This window comes from Thermobia domestica, chromosome 15, assembly GCF_964235325.1.
Source record: "Thermobia domestica chromosome 15, izTheDome1.hap1.1, whole genome shotgun sequence".
NCBI lineage: Eukaryota > Metazoa > Arthropoda > Insecta > Zygentoma > Lepismatidae > Thermobia > Thermobia domestica.
Genome location: NC_137468.1, coordinates 1,234,330 through 1,258,695, shown reverse-complemented (window position 1 = coordinate 1,258,695; position 24,366 = coordinate 1,234,330). Strand labels below are relative to the sequence as shown.

Sequence of the window (24,366 nt, the reverse complement as noted above, 5' to 3'; positions counted from 1 at the left end):
GCCATGGACACATCTGGTGAAGGTTTCAAGTATTTGCGAGATAAGTTCCCTAACCCGAGTGATGCTAAGATTTCAGCGGGAGTGTTTATTGGTCCCCAAATTAGGAAATTAATGCTTGATGATAGCTTTGACTGCAAGTTAAACAGTGCTGAGCTAGCTGCCTGGACAGCATTTAAGTGTGTTGTGCGCAACTTTCTGGGCAATAACAAAGCTGAGAGTTACACAGAAATCGTACAGGACATGATACAGAAATACAAAGAGTTGGGTTTTAGGATGTCTTTAAAAATCCACTTTTTGCACTCCCACCTCAGCTTCTTTCCTGCTAACCTAGGTGCTCTCAGCGACGAACAGGGGGAAAGATTCCACCAAGATATAATGGCAATGGAGAAAAGGTACCAGGGACGATGGGATCCTTCAATGATGGGGGACTATTGTTGGGGTCTTGTTAGAGAATGCAACATTTCTTACAAAAGAAGGAAGTAGTGTACGTTTTTGTAACCCAATGGAAGTTTCATATATTGTGATAGTTTTGATTGTCTTTTCATGACCTTTTGGTACATTTGTATTATTGTTTATTGTAAATTGTCACACTTGTAAATTACATTGTATTATATTTTATATATGTGTTTGTGGTAATAAAGCAAAACGTTTTACCTCAACTTAAGAGATCTGAAAGCATTCTATAAGGTGCAGTAAACAGTACACACAGTATACATACAAACATATTTATTTCTCTAGAAAGAATAAAGCGATTATTACGAAACTTGGAGGGTTTGTTAAATATGAATCAAAGTATACTTAGGTATAATTTCTATGTTAGTATATACAAGGGAACAAGATCTTGGGGTGTAAAATAAACGAAAAGGGAAATTTTTGAGGGATTTTCCCGAAAATCCCTCTGTTACGGGAAAATCGTACGTGATGGAGAAAAACCGAGTGCATATTCGAATTCAGCGCAAAAAGTTCCTTTAAGAACAGGTATTTCCTTTTATGTAACAAAACCTTTGTTAACTAGTGTTATTCATCAAAATCGGCTGCTAGAAAACTGAACCGGTTTTTGGTGCAAAACTGAACAGGTTTTCGATAGGAAACAACCAGTTTTGAAAATTCGAAACGAGTTTCTGATAGAGAACCAAACCGGTTTTGAATAACTGTCTTTTAAAAACTTTCAAAACCCGAGAAACCTATTTTTGTGCCTATCACTAATGTAATCTTGCTGGGTATCTTTCATAGTTAATACGATACGTTTTATTGTGTAGTTAACGAAGTAATTCGCGCTTAACGTTTTATTATTCTATCTCCGTCCTCATAGAACGATTCATGTCATGTCATGGTAATCTATAGATAATGGGTAATTCATGTCAGATAATAACTATTCGTATAAAATGTTTCTTGTTTTAGGATTTTTGACTTTATTACTATTTGCTGCGAAACAAACACTGCTTTTGTAATATTGAAAATATACACTATGGCCAAAGAGGAGATAATTCGTAGAATTATGATTCTGTATAGAAAAAATTCGATAAGTTTAATGTAATGCGTGATCAAGATATTTCAATAATCAGATGCAATAAGAATTGACTGTAAGATTCTTCTCTAGCCTACCACCTCTGGTGCATGGGGTCTCGGGTTCAAACCCTGCTCCTGATAAGGAACTTTGTAGTAGACAAACATCGTGTTCGTGGATTTTCTCTGGGTTCGTCCGTTTTGTCCTACTTTCTTCATTCCACCATTTCATTTATTTCTCATCATCACCGTCTCCTTTAGCTTACCCGGCATAACCGTGGGACGTAAAACTCAAAAATTTCATTTCATTTCATTTTCTTCTCTAGCCTACATTCTCAGTAAATAATCTACTAATCCAATTTGCTTTACGTATACCACATTTACTAACAGAAAATAGTTGAACGTCAATAGTAGTATCATTGATACCAGTTCTGACGCACTTTCTCCCCAAACCCGCCACTGACCATAGTACTTAAACAAAGTTACCCCAAACCCGCCACTGACCATAGTACTTAAACAAAGTTACAGAGCGCAAAGTATATTGAGTATTGTACCTTGTGTACTTGCTTTTATCACATTTAGAATCAAATCGTGGAAATCAATGTAATGATAACAAAGAATGAACTAAGTATTTTGAATATTTTATATTTAATAAATCATGAAAAAGTGTGTAATTTGTGGAGAATTAAAACAATACCAAGAGTTCTCTAGAAATGGTAATACAAGACGAGATGAGTGTAAAGCATGCCGGAATAAAATGAGCAAACAAAATGATGAAAGAGAAAAAATGGGTGCGTTTGCTTATCATGTTGTAAATCCTGAGCAATTATCTGATAAAGAATTTAGAGACTTACAAAACGAATTGAATGATATCAAACTAATGTTTTTAGAATTTTACATCGACTATAGGAATGGAGAAGTTCAACTTGATGAAAGAGCAAAATATCATCTTAATAAAATACATGAACTGTGGAATAATGCATTACCCTATAAGAATTTAGACTACTACTTCAGTTTTAAAAACCATCATATCTTTATCAATCATATTAAAAATAACAAGTGGATTGATTATATAAATGCATTTTTAAAATGGAGGGTAAGGATGATGCCTTATTCAGATTGGAAGTAAAGCTAAATAAACATCTGTTTTATGACATTTAAAATCATAAAAACTTACATCTAAAACTTATAACTTATAGTGCTGTCTTTGATTGAAAAAATAGTTTTTGTTTGATCGAAATCGGCCTACTAATAGCTGAGTAATAAGAAGATGAACTTAAAACTGTATGTGAGTATTGAATAAACGCACAGCCACAGTATATATATTTTCATTCATCTAACTCACTGATACATGCACACACAATCCAGTTTGCTTGGTGAGAATAAAAAAAATAAGTTGAACTAAAGCCAAGGCTATCTACTTCCATTGTATTTGAGAATGATTCCGCATGCAAGCTGCGTACGTGACTTCCATATGAACATAATTGTAGTAGCAATGTAAAGGAGAACTTGTTTCTTTTTAAGTCACAAGTTGCATTCCTTCAGGCAGTCATTCTTTTCTTTCTTTTTAGCAATCAAGCAGTATATGGAAGTGTAGTAATAACAACACCAAAACTGTCACGTTACAACTAAAACTAAGAAGTTTAAAACTTTTTCGATTGTGAAGAGAGAAAATTGTAACTATATAACGTGACAATGTAACGTGATGATTTTTACCTTCACGTGACAAACAGGGTTGGAAACTAATTCTTTTTATCATGTTTTTCCAGAATTGTTAAAATTATGAATTAAGCTCTGAAACTTACAAATGAACTAGTACTAAATAAGGTAAACATGATAATTTTTTGGAAACGATAATCAACCCTAACATCAATGGCGGCTCATGAGGGAAAATATCTTCAGATCGTTATACCTTCGTTGTTTATTAACCGATTTTCAAAATTCAAACGACAATCGATAAAGAAAAAAAAATTGCTATTTTTTGATGGTATTGCGGGTTGCATAACTCTAAAAACACTATTTCGGATTTGCTATAACTTCATCAAATATTAACCGATTTTCAAAATTCAAACGACAATCAATAGACAAATAAATTTTCTATCTATTGAATGTCTTATAAATTGCATAACTCTAAGGATATAATTACAAAAAACTCAAATAAATCCCTTATTTATACATGTATCTTTAAAATTCAAATGACATTATGTTTTGTATATCCAAAGGTCTTAGTTTTTTATAGTCTGATACTATAAAAACACTTAAAATTACAAGTTCGGATATTGATAATGAAATCAAAAACACTTATACACTTAAAACACTTAAAATTACAAGTTCGGATACTGATAATGGAATCGTCTGCTAACCTCGTTCTCTATAGGAAACAATGACTTCTTAAACTCTGTCCACTGATCAAAATTCAAACTGAATAGACAGCCGTTAATATCAAAAACAACTTGAACTTCGGTTTGCACATTTTTCACAATTACATTGAAGTTATTAGTAAGTATAAATTTCTTTTGAGAATCCATTCTATGCACTCCATTTTTTACTTCTGACGACATATTTTTTACATTTTTTGGATTTACATACAGAACTCAACAGTTGGATAATTATCTTTTAAACCAGTGTATTTGATTTTTATTCCATCTTTAACGATCTCATCAATCATTTTATCTGTTAAGTGTTTTGTAAATCTAGGTGGAAGAAATACCTTAAACTCTTCACATTCAACTAAAATGCTCTTTCCAAACTTAGTTTTAATCTTTTCCATTTTCACAATCTTATATTCTGTATTTAATTCTAATTCTCTTAATCCAATAACCTGTTTTTGTTCAAGACTTCCAAGTTTATTTAAAAGTTCAATATGACTCGCCATCGTATTTATTATATTAAAACTTTTTAAAAATCAGTTTCTAATAGCCTCGAATTTCGTTAAGTATGTCATTGATTCTGTTAACAATATCTCTTACATTTTCATCTGTTAATTCACCATTCATGAGCTTAATTACATTAAGCTCATCTTTAAACAGCCGAATTCGATTCACCATATTTTTATAATATTCTTTCTTTGAAGCTATATTAAACCGTGTTGATAGGCCAGTGATAACAGCAGAAGCCGAAGCAAATGCAGTTGTAATAATTGAATACACTGTAACAGGAATAAATACATTGATGAACCCTGTAGAAGCTGATAATAGAATTGATAACGTAATAAGAGTAATATAAACACATTTTATTCTCTTAAACTTCCTTTTGTTTTTCATTAATAACTTCTCAAGATTTAATATAGTATCTTCAATTAACACAATTAAATTCTCACGTGGAATGTTATCTGGAATAGTCATTTTATTAAATAAGTTTTTATGATATTATCATAAAAACACTTACAAACTAAACAAATCTAATAAACATATAATTGATTTATATCTTCTCAATTATTTTTTCTTTCTCAACATCATACTCTAAATTTTTCTTACCAATCATAACAACATAGCAAATTGTTTTATCTGGTACATCGCTTTCAAAATTAACAGTCAGTTTCAAATTAGTTCTATCACTTACAGTTACTGATTTATGCTTGCTTGTGTTAATTACGAACATTGGTCTATTTTCTAAAAACTCTTTAGGATAATAAAACATCTCAGTATTTCCAATTGTAGCTCGCTTATATACCGTATACATTTCATAAACTTTCAAATACTTATGTTTTGCAAAATCTAAGTTTAAAGATTCTAATGGGAAAGATTCATTTCTAGAATTACGAAAATGGATATTCTGAACTTTACAATGATCAAAATAGCTTGAATCTCTTTCTTGATTATCATTTCTATCAGTTTGGAAAAAGGCAATCACAAAATTAGGCATATCAAAATCACTTGAGTTAAATTGTGTGGTTAAATCGAATTCTAAATACTTCCCACTAACAGTCTTCTGCAAACATTGATACGTGTTGAATGAAATAGGAATCTTACCTTCTTTTAACATATTAGATCTTAACAAGGTGGCATAGTTAGGTTCATAATTAACAATAGGAATTCTTAACTCCATATTTGTAATCTTAATTTTACCTGGATGCGGTTGATCATTCTCATATGTTCCATCCTGCTTTTTTGTTTTCCAAATAGCAAATGCGTTATCATCAGAACCACTTCTTTTAAATGTATATTTCAAACCTCCTTTCCACATAATATCTTTAAAATCTGAACAAAATCCTGGTAAAAGTCTTAGCAAAAACACTATTTCTTCATCTGTTCTTGCCCACGTAATTCCTTCCCATCCACATTCATCATAGTGATTTGCCTCTGGTTTTGAAATCGTACATGTGTTTACAGCTGTTGAAGTTAAACCAGGATAATCAATAATATCCAATATCTGACCATGCTTACTAACTTGAATTTGAGAAAACAAATGTGGGAAGAAATTATTAATAAGTCTAATATTTTGACCAGTAGTATATTCTCCATCACCATCTCTACCTCTAATTTCAAAAGTTACATAAATATCAGCATAATAAGGATGTATAAAGCCATCACCCACGTCAATATCAAATTCAATAGACCTGTTTGGCTTATTTAAATTCTCGATTGTTTTTTGATTAGGTTTAAAGGATTGTAATTCATATGATTCTATCTTATCCATATTTATTATAAAAAAATATTTGTAATCGTTTTATGAATTAAGTCCATAAAATAAACCCATAAAACTTAAATATAACTTCTCCAAATATCCTTATTCCTATTCACCTGACTAATAATTTCTGAAAAACTATACCCATCTGTAAACATTTTTAACACTGTAATGCATAAATGTCCACAAATTACCTCGTTAAAATGTTGTATACGGCTGCTATTGTACTCTATATTATGATCAAGATATTTTACGAGTGTTTTTGGTGGATTACCTCCAAATGAATCAAACACATACTTTTTATTTCCTTTTTTCCAATAACAAATCCAATGCGTTCCTATATTTTTAGACGTATCAAAATTAACAATACCACACTCATTCTTCCTTGGTTGTTTAGGCAATTCATCACTCATAAATACACCTCTAAAGTTTCTTATCTTAAGTTTTTTAACAAGTTGTATTAGGTCTAAATTACTTAAAGGTTTAATTTCTTTTTCTTTACTGTTTTGGAGTTTACGTTTTTTGAAAGCCTACCACCTTGTTTTTCTTCCATTGCTAAGTTATGCCGCTTTTGTTCTTCTAATTCCATTTTATTCTTTTTTGCATCATCTACAGTCTTAGCAATAGCAGCCGCACCTCCAGCAACAGAACCTAGAGCACCTATTAAAGCTAAAATCGTTGGAATAGTAAATATAAAACCACCATAATGAACTTTATTATCATTTGCCTTCATTTCTTTGTTTATTTTCTTAAGTTGTGGTATAGAAAGAGATAGAGACATACATTGTCCTTTACTTAGTTTTGCTTCCTTTTGTTTGAGTTGTTTGTTAGTTAAAATGTGATCTATATTTAATTGTTTAAGTTCCTGATTAGGAATCGTAAATGTAAGACCTTTTAACTGCATATTTATTATATAATTAAAAGCTTTTTATGAAAAATTTCCATAAAAAGTACATATAAACCTAAATCTAAAAAATACTTATAAACCTAATCTTACTTTTGTTACTTATAAACCTAAACCAAATCTTACTTTTGTATTCATCACTAAAGCAGTTCCAAGAGCAGGTAGTTTTTCAGTTATTAAATTAGCATCTTTAGCAAAAACTCTTTCCCAAGCTTTATTTTCTAATTCCTTATCTGCAATATGTCTTGATTCTGTATCTTTATTATCCCTATAGTATATATCATGTTCTTTACAAGCCTCATCTAATGGGTTAATACCTTCATCACCTCTCTCTAACCTTTCTTGAAGTTTTGTACCCAGACCGCAAAATCTAAATCCTGGAATATGCAACTCAAATGGAAGTTTATTAATCAAATCATTTACTAATCCTTTTCCATACTTTTCACTATTCCAAAATTTTGGTGGCAGCGTATTCAATATCTTTATCAAATAACCTATACCTTTTGGATCATTAGGAATAAATTGTGCAAGTTTAGAATTAATCATATCCATAATACCTACTTTCTCATTATAAAAGTTATCATTTCCAGATTTTTCTTCCCCATCAATAACAATCAAGCGATCAATCAGTTTTCTCACATCATCCATCCATACGTATTCTTTTGATATTTCGTTATATACCTTTATTCCTTCTCCAGATTTTGGTGTCTTTTTTGAAGGTGTTGTTGGTTTTATATATTCATCCCAAATAGGTTTGATAATTTCTTTATATTTTTTACCTTTACTAGATTTTTGTTTTCTAGTACTTGGATCATTATTATGAAATGCAACACTAGAATCAATTACTATTTGTTTATATTTTTCTAGATCATCATCATTATAATTTGTTGAATTATGTTTTGTCAATAATTCCCATAAACCTTCTGTTCCTGTATAATGTCGATTATTAATAACTAAATCATCACCATGAATTTTAACTTCCGCATTTCCTATTATATGTATAATTTTCCCATCTTCATCATATGGTTGTATTCCAAAACTTTTATCATCTCTAGTTGCATAATATCTTGAAGCAATCTTACCAAAATGAGTTGTTGCTAAAGATTCTATTCCTTCTACTTTATATTTAATTTGTTTTTTCATGTGTTTTATTTCTTCTGTAATAGGCGTATCACTTTCATTTATAGAACTATCATACATAGGCGGTGTTTCTAATAAGTTTGAATCCACTTTCGCACTTTTATACACAACTGGAACTAACTCTTGAATTAGATTTTTATTTTCTTCTGCTACTTTTGATATATCTTGCCCTAAATCTTTAATTGCATCAATAACAGGCTGATCTTGTTCTTTAAATTTTTCATACTTACTTCGATTACTTTGTTTAATTTCCTTAAATCTTTTAACAAGTTCTTCTTTTAACTTAATATACTTCTTAGCTTTATTAACATCCATTTATTATATAAAGAAAAAAATAAAAAACATAACATAACATAACATAACATAACATAACATAACATATACGTTCACCTGCGTTCATATACGTTTTGTTTACACTTTTAGAAATTCTTTAATTTTATTTCTATATTTACCATTATTCACCTTCCTAGTCATATCTATTGTTAAGAAACCATGTTCTTCACTCCAACACTTGCTACATAATGATTGTAATTTTTCAAACGACATATCAGATGCAACAAATTCATCATATATATGTTTTAAATTTACATTGTCCTGTCTAAATATACAAATAAAGTTTAAGTTGTCCCTAATTAATTGTTTTGGTACTTTATAATATGTTTGTCCAAGATAGAAACAGTTCAAACCCTTATGACGACCTCGAGTAAAATATTCTCTAACGTGATTTTGTTCTTCTAATATGAAATCATCAAATACTACCACAGAATAGTCCTCACATTCATCTAATGGAATAATCTCTTCATTGTTTCCTTTTATTATTGCTACTGTGTCTTTAATATTACGTTCTATATCTCGAAAAAGTTGTATTAAGTGTTGGTATTTAGGCTGATTTAAACTTTTAGAATATATATAAACATTTGCATAATTTAACCATTTAGGTGCTAACAAAAAATTATCAATCATTAACGTCGTTTTACCACAACCACTAGGCCCAACTATTAAACATCTTATATCATCAGGTAACAACTCACCATTCCTCTTTCTCTTCGCCGTTTCTTCTGTTAACCTTACTTTAATATCCCAATTATCCATATTAGTTATTTATTATATAATAAATGAAGGTATTTAATTTAAATGGTTATTCATCTGTATTAAACATGTCATTGCATTACCCATTTGAAAACGATTTAGAAGTAGCTGTTGCAGGATTTTACACAACATACTTAACTCCAAACATTACAGAAAAGAACAACAAATTAACATTTTGTAATAGTAACTCAAAATTTACAAAACAACTCATAATTCAGCCTGGTCAATATAGTTTACAAGAATTAGAAGAATATATTAAATCAAACCTTCCATATACCAACGATCCTTTTAAAAATATTCAATTTACTGAGGATAGAAGGAAAAATAGAGTTAAAATATTTAGCCAGCAATGTGATATAACCTTAGATACCATTAATACTGTATTAGGTTTTAGTGAAAAGAACTTGGCTGAAAATATAGAACATGTTGGAGATAAGGTGCCAATGTTTCATCCGTTTGATACTATAAATATTCACTGTGATTTAGCAGAAAGTATGATTTTAAAACACAATGATACAACACACAACGAAACAGACTTAATTGCAACATTTAGAACAAATGCAGAGTTTAGAGAACCAATTATATATGAACCTAATGAAAAGATTTTTTTCCCAATACATCACAATAAATTTAATAATTTCAAAGTTTCAATTAAAGATGAGAATGGTGATTTGATTGATTTTGGTGGAGCTCGTATAACTGTTTTACTTGCTGTTAAATAACTCAAATTATTATATATTTTGGATATTTTTGGTAATATTAAAAGTAAGGTAAGTGATATTAGTGAAGAGCAGTTAAGGAATTTAGATAATGTTGTTAAGAATGAAGAATTTGAAAAATATAAAAGAGAGACGCATCAAAATTTAATGAGTCGTACAAATTTTAAATCTGAACTAAATAAAATTTTCACAACAAATTATAGATCGTGGATTGATTTTACACAAAAAAGATTAGTTAATATAACTAATGGTATTGATCAACAAGATGCTATTACGTTAAACCAGCTCGAGTCAGTGAAAAGCGATATTAACAACCAATTAGAAAGTGATAGAAACAAATTTGAAGATGTATTAAAATCATTACAAGACACACATATAAAGAAAGATGATATTGAGGTTTTAAAAGGTGAATATATGGAAGAATTTAAAAAGACCAATAATAATGTTACTATTCTATTTAAAGCAAAAGTTCCTGTTTCAGAATTTAATCAATATAAGTCAGAAATGTCATCCCTGTTAAATACACTTACAACAAAACAAGATTTTCAAATGATGAAAAAGGGAACTTTTAATCTAATTATGCAAAAAGAAACTATAAATTTATTATGTCGATTGAGAACTAGAAATGTTTCAAATCCAATCTTCAGAATATTTAATCTATCTAATGATTATGAGTTTCTCTACAATGGAAAAATAATGCATATGGAATTAAGTTTGGATAGATACTTTTTAGATATATTTTTGAACAATACTTTAGTGGTAAATTTGCCATTAAACATTAAAAAGGGTGATAAAATTATGTTTCAAGCACAAAAAATTCAGCTATGGAAGAAGGAAAATTATTGGAAGTTATTATGTATATAGAAAGAGAACCTTAATTATTTTCTTTTAATAAATAATGATGTATTGTGTTAAGTGTAAGAAGTCAACAGATACAAAAATAGATAACATTAGAATAGAAAAGACAAAGAATGGGAGATATGTTAAGAAAGGTATATGTGTTGTATGTGGTACTAATAAATCCCAATTCATTAAAAAGCGCGATTGACTATATGAAGGTGAAGGTATTAGAGAAGATATTATAGAAGAAATTCATAAACCATCTAGCAAGAATTATCCTAGGTTAAGTGTTATTGTTAAAGGTATAGATGACTTATGGCAAGCTGATCTTGTAGAAATGGATAGTGGTGTGTTAAAAGGTATTTCCAAAATCAATAAAGGTTATAAGTATTTGCTAACGATTATAGATGTGTTTTCAAAATATGCATTTGCAGTTCCTGTTAAAGATAAGAGTGGTAAGAATGTTACAGAAGCATTTGAATCAGTGTTAAAAGTAAGAAAACCTAATAACTTACAAACAGATCAAGGGAAAGAGTTTTACAATAAAGAATTTGAAGATTTGATGGGAAAAAACAATATCAATCATTACTCAACATATAGTGGTAAAAAAGCTTCTGTTGTTGAAAGATTTAACAAAACACTTAAACAAAATATGTGGAAGAAATTTACTGTTCAAGGTAATTATAAGTGGTTAAAAATATTGCAAGGTTTGGTTGATGAATATAATAACAAAGTACATAGAACAATTGGTGTGAAACCTATAGAAGTTACCAAGAAAAATGAGCGAACAATATTAAAGAAAGTGTACCAAAAAGAATATAAGCGTGTTAAGCCCAAATACAAATTAGGTGATCATGTTCTTATAAGTAAGTCGAAAGGGTTATTTGAGAAAGGATATACACCTAATTGGTCAACAGAAGTATTTGTTATTAGTGAAGTTATTCCATCTAATCCACCTACATATAGAATTAAAGATTTAGAAGAAGAGGATGTACAAGGTAGATTTTACGAACCAGAACTATTAAAGACGAAACATAAGGATGAATACTTGGTGGAAAAGGTGTTAAGAAGGAAAGGTGATAAAGTATATGTTAAATGGTTAGGATTTGATGAATCACATAATAGTTGGATAGATAAAAATAATGTTGTAGTGTAAATATATAATGTCTTTTATGGTTATTATTACATAAAAGGTTAGTATGAATAGTGAATCATTCCACTTGTGAATGATGATTGTTTTATTTGTAAGGGAGACTCAATCAACCTTCTAAATAAAGTAAAAGAAAAAGTATGATTGTCATGTGGATGGAGATATTTATAAAGGTAAGGGTTATGTAAATATAACTTTTATGATTATTGATCATAAAAGTTTAACATTAATCTACACTAACCTAATTCTACATAAAAACATGCTATCAATATCTAGAATAAACCGGGTTATCAATTATTATATATAACCGTTCTACACAAAGGACAAGTGTTATTATTTCCTAACCAGGTAACCCTACACTCAACACAGAACACATGTTCGCATGCTGTTTTACACAATTGAGTTTTTGTTTCTTTGCATATGGGACATTCTTCTGAGTTTTCTATTAAGCGTAAACCTGATGAAAGTAACATTAGTTTGTTTCTAAGGCTATCGCTAATATGTCTATTTAATCTTAAGAATTCAACTATATTGATCTTGTCTTTGATTCTCATTATAAAGCTTTCAGAAAAACTCCTATTCCAACAAGTATATACTATCTCACTTAAATCTAAACCTTTGCTTTCAAACTCGAGAATGAATTTTTCGCTTTTATCATCTAAACTAACATTTGGCCAATAAACTTTATTCTGGTATTTTCTCACATGTGTTTCATCTAGTTTCGGTGTAATAGCTCGCCAATTGATAAGAGAATTAAATTCGCTCAAGAAGGCTGCTTGTTCTTTTCTTTCAAAATGACACTTTTTAGAAACTGCATCCCAACAGAGTTTATCTTTAAAGGTTCTTAGGAATGCAAGTGTGAGCAAATTTGAATGATAAGAGATTATATCCCATTGTAAGTATTCTCTGAATTGTGTACAAAAATTAATAGCCTGTTTCTCTGTATACTTTGTCCAGTTATTTATTTCAGTGAATGCAAGCCAATCAATCTCTTCTTTAAACTCATTAAGAAAATCTTCCGTCATTTGTCGAGCATATTCATCAGTGTAGTAATACCATCTTATATGTTGTCTTACATGTTCTTTATGTTTTAATACGAATTCTGGTTTTAGATGAGAGTAAGACCTTGATCCATACTTTGGCTCACACAATTTATCCCAGAAAATCATATCGCCATACTTATTAATAATGCTTTCGTGTTTAGTCAGATCTTTTCTTCTTGATAATCTAACCCAATCAATGTGTTCTTTGTGATTTTCAATAAAAGAAAGTGATAGATTATGTTTAAATGTAACTGAATACCAATTTATCTTGTTTCTGAAAGTATGTAGAAAGTTATCGGATAAATCCTTTATTTCTGAAATTTGTCTCCATTCTTCGACATTTCGATTATTAAGCACATCTATAACTATATTTTTACAAAGTGAATTTTCAAAGTAGTTTACGATATGTTCAGGATTTAATTTTTGAACCATGTCTTTTATAAGTTCAGTTAGTTGTTGTGAACTTGTGGTAGTTGTTCTGTGTTCGTTGATTAAGGTTATTAGTTCTGCTTTTGTAAGCTTTGAATAACCTCGTATACCCTTTTCTTTACATAAGTTTTTCAATTCAGCAACAGTATGTTTAATTAAACTCATAATTACTCTATCGTATATATATAAATTTTAAAAAATAATGATCATTTTTGCTAATTTTCTATATAATAAATATGAAGACACATTTTGATTTATTACATGATAGACTTAAATTAATTCATCATGATCTTAAACTCATAACAGCATTACTAGAGAAGCAAATACTGTTAAAGGAAAAAGAATTATTAATAATACAACAAAAAACATCTGATTTGGATAGTGATGATGAATATAAATATGGTAGTGATGATTATGACGATGATGAATAAGTTTACAAAAATGATGTAATTTTAATATGTGTATATGTAACTTTGATGGGTTATTCTCATCAAAGTCGTGTTCTAATACAACGCGTAATATGTAGACAATGGCAGGAGTGTACAATGTTAAGCGTTGTATTAGGATATATGGAAGTAAAATAATACAAAAATGACTAGAAATAATTCGGCGAAGATAAAAAATTGAGTAATAGTAAGATTTTCTATATAAAACGATAGAGTAATTATGAGTTTAATTAAACATACTGTTGTTGAATTAAAAAACTTATGTAAAGAAAAGGGAATCAAAAGATATTCCGGATTAAGAAAAGCAGAACTGATAGACCTTCTTAAACAATATGATGATGAACAGATTAGAAATATATTCCCATTTAAAGAAGAAGTATTTGAAGAACCGAAGCCAGCACGTATACCCATCAAAGTAGAATTAGAAGAAACAGCATTTAAACATAGATTACACACTTTCAAAATAAAAAACACAGGTGAATATAAAGATCCTTCTAAATTCCTACGTTGAATTAGCAAACCAGTTAAAAGTATGATTAAAAATGGATTTAAATATTTTAATGCACTTAAGGTAAATATGTCATTCACATGTAACTTTATAAAAGATAAGCAGATTCGAGAACATAATTTTAAAACATCAAATGAAATTATACTTCAATTCACCGATCTAAATGAGTATTATGAAAATGCAACTAGAAAAATTAGAACAGAGATGGAAGAGTTTCAAGGAAAAGGTTCAGGTTGGACTTTGCATTCTGTTAATTATCTTGAGTTAAGAATTAATAAATACGTAGCAATGAATGGATCATCATATATAGAACTTCCAGAAACAATTAAAAGAAGAAAAGCATGCATTAATATTAAAAACAAAGATCAAAAATGTTTCTTATGGACTGTCCTAAGAGCATTACATCCTGTTAATAAAGATCCACAAAGAGTTCCTAGACAATATGAGCATGAATTAGATAAATATTTTAAAGATATCCCCTTTCCTGTGCAAATTACAGATATACCAAAATTTGAAAATAGAGCTAATATATCTATCAGTGTCTTTGCCCTAGATGATAATGAAAAGGTATACCCACTTAAAATACCTAAAGAAAGAAAACAAAATCATTTTCGTCTTTTATATCTAAAGAAAAAAGATAAAACACATTACTGCTTGATTAAAGATTTATGGAAGCTTGTTGGAAGTCAAATAACAAAAGATGGACATAAGAGATTTTTATGTGAGGGATGTCTAGCTAAACATTTTGAATCAGAAGAATTATTAAAACAACATGAAGAATACTGTGGTTTACATTCTGCTGCTAAAATCATTTTGCCTAGAGAGTGGAATAAGATATTAGAATTTGTAAATGATAGGCGTTCTTTAAGAATACCATTCACAATAATAGCAGACTTAGAATCATTACTAAGAGAAATAAGTACATGTCAGCCTGATCCTGAAAGATCCTACTCAAATGCTTATCAACTACATGAACCTAATAGTTTTATTTACTATGTAAAAAGCACTTTGGAATCCTATAAAAGTGAGCCAGTAGAATACATAGGGGATAATGTAGCAGAAGAGCTTATAAAAAGGTTAACAGAAGAAGCAATCAAAATAGCAAAAATATATGATACTTATACACCTATGATTCCATTATCTAAAGAGGAAGAAGAAATATATGAATCAGCCACAATATGTCATATTTGTGAAGGAAGTCTTGAAGATCTACCACGTTTATTAGTAAAGAAAATAGAAGGTTTAAAGATTAAAATTGAGTATTTAAAGAAGAAAATAAAAGGAGCTAAACACTTGGAAGAAGAACATCATCTCAAAATAGAAGATGAGGAGGATGATGAAATAACAGAGATAAAAGAGCAGAGAAAAGAGATAAAAGAAATCCTAGTAGATTGTGAGAATGAATATAAAAAGCTTAAAAATAGTAGAGAGTCATGTAAAAGAAAAGTGCATGATCATGATCATTTAACAGGTAAATTTAGAGGTGCTGCTCACACTTATTGCAATCTAAAATATACAAATCCAAGATTTATTCCTGTATATTTCCACAATCTCTCTAGGTATGATGCACATTTATTTATAAAAAGCTTAGGAGGTGGAGATGAGAAAGAAAAAATAGATGTAATAGCTAACACTAAAGAAAACTACATTACATTTTCAAAAACCATTCGATATAAGGATGCAAAAGGAAAAGATAAATCCATCAAGTTAAGATTCATTGATTCATTCAGATTTTTACTAAAAAGCTTAGCAGAGTTAGCAAAGAATTTAAAGCCAGAACAATTTCGAGAAACATTAAAGTTTTTTCCAATTGATAAGCTTGATCTAGTTACTACAAAAGGTGATTATCCATATGATTATGTTGATTCTAAGGAAAAGTTAAAGGAGCCTGTTCCATTATCTCCAGACAAATTTACAAACAGATTAACAGGAGAAAAAATGAGTCCTGAGCGCCATAACCTTCATGTACGAGTTTGTAAAGAATTCGATCTGAAGTTAATAGATGACTTTACTGTTCATTACAACAAAACAGATGTTCTTCAATTAACAGATATTATTGAAAATTTCAGAGATACAGCTCTTAAAACATATAAATTAGATCCAGCGTGGTATCTTACCGGTCCTGGGTTTTTCTGGGATGCAATGTTAAAGATGACAAAACAAAAACTAGAATTATTAACTGACTATGACAAATTACTATTTATAGAGAAGGGTATAAGAGGTGGAATCTCTCAATGTTCAAATCGATATGCAGTTGCTAATAATAAATACTTAGATAACTTTGATAAGAAGAAAAAGAGTTCTTATATAACTTACATGGATGCAAATAACGAGTATGGTTGGGCGATGAATCATCACATGCCATATGGTGGTTTTCAATGGATATATGTTAATAAGTATAATGAGAAACATTTAGCAAAAACAATACTAGAAACAAAAGATGATTCTGAAGATGGTTATATTTTAGAAGTTGACTTAGAATATCCAAAGGAACTCCATAATAAACATTCAGATTTTCCCTTAGCTCCAAAAAACTATATTAATAACAAAAAACTTCCAAAGCTATTGACAACTCTATATGATAAAGAGCATTATATACTACACTATCAAAACCTTAAATTCTACTTGTCACAAGGAATGAAGCTTAAGAAAATACATAAGGTAATAACTTTTAAACAATCAGCCTGGTTAAAGAAATATATAGATCTAAATACTAATATACGGTCACAAGCAAAGAATGAATTTGAGAAGGATTTTTACAAGTTGGCTAATAATGCCGTTTTTGGTAAAACTATGGAAAATATAAGAAAAAGAATAAATGTAAGATTAGTACATAATGAAAATTTGTTAGAGGATTTAGTAGCTAAACCTAACTTTAAAGATAGAACGATATTCTCTGAGAATTTAGCTGCTATTCATATGTATAAAACTAAAATTGTATTTAACAAGCCTATCTATGTAGGAATGGCAGTACTAGATATCTCTAAAATATGCTTGTATAATTTTTACTACAATGTTTTGAAAAAGAGATATGAAGACAATGTAAAATTGTTAATGACTGATACTGATTCTGTTATAGCACATATAGAAACAGAAGACCTTTACGAAGATATGAAAGATATGTATGAATATTTAGATACTTCTGATTATAAAGAAAACAATGAATATGGATTGAAATTAGTTAATAAAAAGGTATTAGGAAAATTTAAAGATGAATTGAAAGGTGTTGTAATAGAAAAGTTTGTCGGTCTGAAATCAAAAATGTATGCTATTAAAAAGAAAGGAGATCAGGATGAACCGATTAGAAAAGCAAAGGGTATAAAGAAAAGTGTAGTTATAAAAGATATATCATTTGAGGATTATGAAAACTGTGTTTTAGAAAAGAAAGAGTTATATAGAATACAAAATCATATTCGTAGTAAAAAGCATAATGTATATTCGGTAGAAGAAAACAAGTTAGCTTTAAGTGCTTATGATGATAAGAGATATATATTGAATGATGGTATACATACTCTAGCTTGGGGTCATTATAATATAGAATTAAGGAAAGAAGATTTGATTCCTAAGTTAAAAGAGTTATATGATCAATATGCTAAGAGTAGACAAGAAAGAGAAATACAACGAATAGAAGAGTTAAGTTAGATGTAAGTAATTTTAGATGTAAGATTTAGATGTAAGTTTTTATCATTTAAAATGTGATAAAAGCAAGTACACAAGGTACAATACTCAATATACTTTGCGCTCTGTAACTTTGTTTAAGTACTATGGTCAGTGGCGGGTTTGGGGTAACTTTGTTTAAGTACTATGGTCAGTGGCGGGTTTGGGGAGAAAGTGCGTCAGAACTGGTATCAATGATAGTACTGTCAATTTTTCTTAAAATTCAAAAATCGAAGTGTTTAATATTGAAAAGTCATAATGTCCGTTAAATTGGCTTCAAAGGATACTGGATTCTTCCATCTCTTTGTTTTATGTACTGAGGATATACAGGGGTTGGACAAAAAATCTAAAACGTTTGCAAAAGTGTGAAAATCATATCTAGTATGGTGTCGGGCCTCCTTTTGCGTCCAAAACAACTTGGATCCGACGTGGAATGGGCGTATACAGCTCCTGAATCGTGGTGTGTGGAATTTTGTACCATTGTTCCTCCAAAATATGCTCCAGTTCCTTAAGGGATGCTGCTGGAGGGTAATGAGACCGAACACGCCTTTCTCAGACCACAATTGCTCAATGATATTCAGATCTGATGATTGTGGGACCCAGGGAAGGTATGATAGCTCCTGGTCATGCTCCTCAAACCATGATTTCACCGTTTTTGCAGCGTGACTGGGTGCCAAATCATCTTGGTAGATGCCATCACCATCAGGGAGCAATATTTGGGTCATGGGTAGAACCTGGTCCCCCAAAATGGCCTCATATGCCTTAACACTTATCATTCCATGCAGGGTTATGATGGGACCTGCAGAAAATCACGATATCACTGCTTATCTGTAATAGAACCACCCCCCTGCTTTACAGTTGGGAGCAGACAGTCTGTATCATAGGCCTGCGACGGTGTTCTCCATACGTAAACACGACCGGTTGTTGGAAACAAAGTGAACTTCGATTCATCGGACCACATTACGTGTTTTCACTGCTCATGAGTCCACGCCTTTTGATCCTTGCACCACTGGATACGCCTCTTCGCATTTACTGCTGTGACCAGGGGTTTGGCGATAGCGGCCCTGCGATGAATTTTCATTTTATGAAGTTTCCGTCGAACTGTTTTCGATGAAACCGGGTTCTGTACGCCGGGATTGAGTTCAGACGTAATTTTCATTGCAGTGGTCTTCTTTTTAGCTGCTACAATCCGTTTTAATGCCCTCCGGTCCCTATCTGACAGGATTGTCTTTCGACCACTGTTGTGCTTTGCAGACGTCGTTTGCCCATGAATTGTGTATGCCCTCGTGACATTGGACACAGTGCCTTTCGATAGCTCCTCACAATATTCGTCACTGTTGTCACTGAAGCTCCAACCAGACGGGCACCAACGATCATGCCTCTTTGGAAGTCTGTCATGTCGTCCATTTTACCGCACCACTTTAACAGCAGGAAACTCACAGGTGAACTGGTTACTGCTGATGGAAGAGGAGGGTCCACATGACACATTGAAAACAAAAAACGATCGGCAACCGCAACACGTGTTGTACAGTGGAAGGCCAAACTTACGTGTCCTGTATGAAGTGTTTTTAGATTTTTTTGTCTACCCCTGTATATACTCACTATTTATCTAAATGGAATCATCTAGATTTTAGATTTCTGGGCTTTCGGTATCTGGCCATTTAGCTCCTCACGTATAAGAGATGACGTCCCTCGGCGATCACACTATCCGCGGAAAGGGAAGGAAGGGAGGTATATGTTAAATACCATCCCGGCATTTGCCGGGTGAGAATGAGAATTCGTCACTAAGGATGGCTGCCCTGAAAAAGCTTTTTTCACTTTTTCGACTGAGTGCCCCCACTGCGAATCGAACCAGGCATCGCTCGCTCCGAAGGCGAGAGCGTTATCGACTACGCTACGCGGGCCACTGGAAACATCTAGACATGGTGAAATGTTACGAAATCAATTGAATATATCGACTTAAATTATTTATCAATTACTGCATGCTTTATAGACAGAAGTTTAACTCCAATAATACAAACTATAACAATGAAAACATTTTAATTTTTTACAGTAAGATACATTTCCTAACTTTTTGTGTTGTTTATGTCACAATGTCAAGTAAGGATAATAACTTCCTATAATTACTTAATTTGTTTTTTTACAATTTAATCATGAGCTCCGCCTTCATAATCTATGAGTTTATTGTGATTAACATTTCTCTTTGTTTTTACGTAAAATACTTATGATTATTATTATATAAAATATTATCGCAAATCGTTATCTCTCTTCCATTATTGTAATATTCAGTAGAGTAACAGTACACTGTTTACATATATATATATATCTTGTCTCTAAAAGTTCTTTCCTCTAAGTTAAGTACAATTGGACCTTCTGGCCGTTGAAACTCGAAGGTTCGAGGATTGCTGGTTAAGAATGAACGTGCTCGATCCACCTGAGTATAAAGGAACGTATTGCCCATTGCAACTGGGTATAAAGGAACTTATGCCCATTGCAGCTGGTTATAAAGGAACTTTTTGCTCGTTTCAGCTAGGTCTAAAGGAACTTATTGCCCGTTGCAACTGAGTCTAAAAGAACTTATTGCCTATTGCAGTTGAGTCTCAAGAAACTTATTGCCTGTTGCAGTTGAGTCGAAAGGAATTTATTGCCCGTTTCAGCTAGGTCTAAAGGAACTTATTGCCCATTGCAGCTGGGTCGAAAGGAACATATGGCTCGTTGCAGCTGGGTCTAAGGAAACTTATTGCCCGTTGCAGCTGGGTCTAAATGAACTCATTGTCCATTGCAGCTGAATGTAAATGAACTTTTGCCCGTTGTAGCTGAGTATAAAGGAACTTATTGCCCCTTGCAGTTCACAGGTAGGGTAATATCTCCTGCCCGTTGCAGCTCGGAGGTAGATGAAGATACCTCTTGCCAATTGCAAGCAGTTTGGAGAGATAGGTAGGAGATGATGAGTTCACAACTGATCTTTGGAGGTGGAGCCTGTAGAGCGGTCAGCTTTATCTCTCTTCGTGTTCCATCAGTGGTAACGGTTTCCGTCGGGTGCTTGCTGGTGCTAGTACCGAAACACGTTGTTTTGTTTACTAGTGTAGGATCTTTCCAATATGAGAAGATATTACATTATTTATTTAGGGCAAGGTTTTTTTTTTTATCACTTTAGTGGTGAAAATGCAATATTAATTAGTAGCGTTTTGTGCACTAGAATATCGTATACTATTCAAATGTTTCATTGTTAAAGGAAAATAGTTCTCTGTCAACATTAACGATTATTAACTTTCTTCAGGTACTTTCACTTTGTTCACTTTTTTTTAAGTTCATTTAAGTTCAGTAGGCAATAAGATGACTCCGTTATCTCATTTTACCACCTGTATTGTTTTATTATTTTAGCTTCTTCAGTACGTATAAGAAGCGATGGAAGAAACTAGTTGCCATGCAAGCTGTTTAATAAATATTATTACTTTGTTGTATTTAATACTTTGCTTAGAAAATTATAGTTGAATTGACTGACAAGCTTTTGCTCCGACTGACGAAGGATTGACAAGCTTTTGCTTCAATGTTTTGCTTCTCAGATGATAGGTTCCTTTATTATTTTACGTGAGCTACTTTTTCTTCGTCAGAAGGTGATGTCTGTATTGAATATTCGATACCCTAAAAATGATCCATAACAATAAAGGTTTGACTATTTTTATTATTCAGATTCGTAAAAAGTAGGTCTATGCCGGACTTTTTTGGTATCTCAGCTCATAATCCTATCCTTCATGCATCTTCGCAGAATTTGTTCTTCCTCAAAACACCAAGATCATCGTTTATTAGTCGCTCATTTTTTTAAAAATTGCAGTTCTTTATGACAAATCATACATATCTTAACTGTAGATAGTGATTTTCAGAATCAATTAAGGGAAATTAATTGCATATTATAAGTGTTGTGTTGTCCATCTATTTTGTGCGTTATTATTTTCCCTATAGAGTTGTTGTTTTGTAATTCGTTTCGTACATTCAGAATTAAATGCCCTTATACTGTACGGAAACTTTCTGTAAGTAAGTAAATAAAATTTACATATTTTTTTAATTGAAATTTTTGATTGTAGAGATGCATATATGAAAGAGTATCAACGGCTAAAGACTGAAAAGATAGAAGAACGAGCTGCAATCGTTTTGAAGAGATCGCAGCCAGTGAAGGAGCCTTCGAAGAAAGAGAAAAAATATATCGAAATTCAAGGAAAAGTAATTAAAGCTCCGCTCAATAGTCTGTATGGCATCACTACATTCTTTGGACAAAAACTGGGCAGGAAAAAGTCAGGACACGAATTGCTAGGTAGGTTAACTATCTTACCTGGACCTCCTTTTAGAAATAATGGCAGATTAATTATCATCATCGTCAAAGTATCTTAATACTTCTTCATTCTTTAATTTTATATCCATTCTTCTCTACCTTCTTGGTACAGTTGAAAACTCGCCTTCTTTTTTATTTTTTTCGGTTCGTTACTGAAGTTCCTTAGGACTTGTAATCACACAAATAAATACTGTCTCCTTTAACCTAAAGGGAATAACTGTAGGACGTAAATGCAGAAATTTCATTTTGTTTACAAAAAGGAGTACTTCATAAGATGGTCTTTCGCTAAGTACTTCATCAGATGAGGAGGGAAAGCTCTCTATATATATAATGAAAGAAAAATTACGTACAAATGTAGATGTAGATGTTAGTAGCACCATCTTTGAATCCACGATTGCGTGACAGGGTAGCCAGGTTGAAGGTCGAGAGAAAATTTAGTGGCGGAAGATAATAGGATAGGTGGGTCAGTTAGCAGCCAAGAGAGGGAAAATTATGTTAATGAAGAAATTAATAACAATATACATATATATATATATATATATATATATATAAGTCATCCATTTCCAAAGGGCATCTTGCCCACCAAACAAAATTTTCCAGAAATCGAAAAAAGCGTTCTGTAGCGTCAAATTTTCAGTAATATGTGCTTTTTTCCCCAGAATTATTGATCAGAGCCAGATAAATGTTTGCTAAAAATTTGAACAAATTCTATGGAATAGTTTGAAGAAAATATTAAAAAATAATTTGGATAAGAGTAGTTTTGGAACTGTTTGAAGAACAAATTACCTTTTGGAACTGTGTGAAGCCATTTTGTCATGGAGATAAGGCGTTTCTGAGACAAAAATGATATAATGATGTAATGTAATTATTTGTTTCTTATAATGGATACAGAAAAAAAGTGATAGCTATTTTCAACCTCCTTGCGGGAGCGTACTATTACTTACTTACTAATTATAATGCGAAAAGGAGATTGAATTAAAACTTGTTAATGTTATTCTTTAGAGAATTCATTTATTCACTTATTGTTTTATAGTAAAGTTTTAGTAGTAGGATGTTTGTCTGTGTTATTAAGTAAAATAGTCAATTCGCATTGCATAGAACTATCTATGAACTGGTCAAAGAATGAATATCAGAGATGTTATTCGAGCATACCTTTGATGAACGAGGTTCGAACTGTAGACTTTGAAGTTCGTCGCCCAGTGGATGGATGTCCACTGGAACTTGGTTCGATGTTGATCTCAATAATGGCTCATTGAGACTATTCCAAGAATGAAACTCCTTGGAGACTGTTCTATGGATACTGCTAACAACTGCTCCTCTACGGTTCCTCCTTCACTGATCCTGATTCCCTCAAACATTAGGTTTTTATCGTCATTCTCGTGATGACGAATTCTGTTGTTGTTGATTGCTTATTCTGACGTTTCCCATCTCTGAGCCGAAATTGTGCTTATTCACAATTTCTGCATTTTCTTTCATTGACCAAATTCTGTAGACAGCTTATGTTTGCGATATTTCCACTTTTACCTAATTTCAGTTATGTGTCTGTGTTTACAAAATTTTCACAACGTTTGACATTTATATATTTCATATTTGTTTTGTTATTATTGTGACACTGCAGACTAGTGTCTTTCTTCTTGATGAAACAACAGGCATCAGCAATGCCTACTGATGATATAACATGTCTGCTACTTGATTACAGCATTTTAGAATAATAAACAAAACATTGTCATAATTCTCTCTTTAAACCAATTAATGAAATTAATAAATTTTAAATCTTTACATTTTCTATAATTTTGGAGTGTCGTGAAGCGCATACTGCAACACTATAAAAGAAATTGTTGTTGTAATGTCTGAAATTGAACGACTTGTGAATAAACAATGACTAGCCCGAAACATTCTTCAAAGCAAGTAATAATATTATTAAAAGTAAATGATAACTCTTACTAAACTTAAAACAAGACCGCGTGATCAAAGCGTGT

The 24,366-nt window shown here is 31.3% G+C and overlaps 1 protein-coding gene across 1 annotated transcript in view; it reads left to right on the top strand.

The window, feature by feature from the left end:
- LOC145671997 (cilia- and flagella-associated protein 221-like) overlaps positions 1 to 24,366 on the top strand; it is a 62,923-nt gene that overhangs the window by 35,402 nt on the left and 3,155 nt on the right. Inside the window, exon 6 of the mRNA XM_081741179.1 lies at positions 22,143 to 22,369. Coding sequence (XP_081597305.1) covers positions 22,143 to 22,369 — 227 coding nt within the window. The remainder of the gene's footprint in view (positions 1 to 22,142; positions 22,370 to 24,366) is intronic.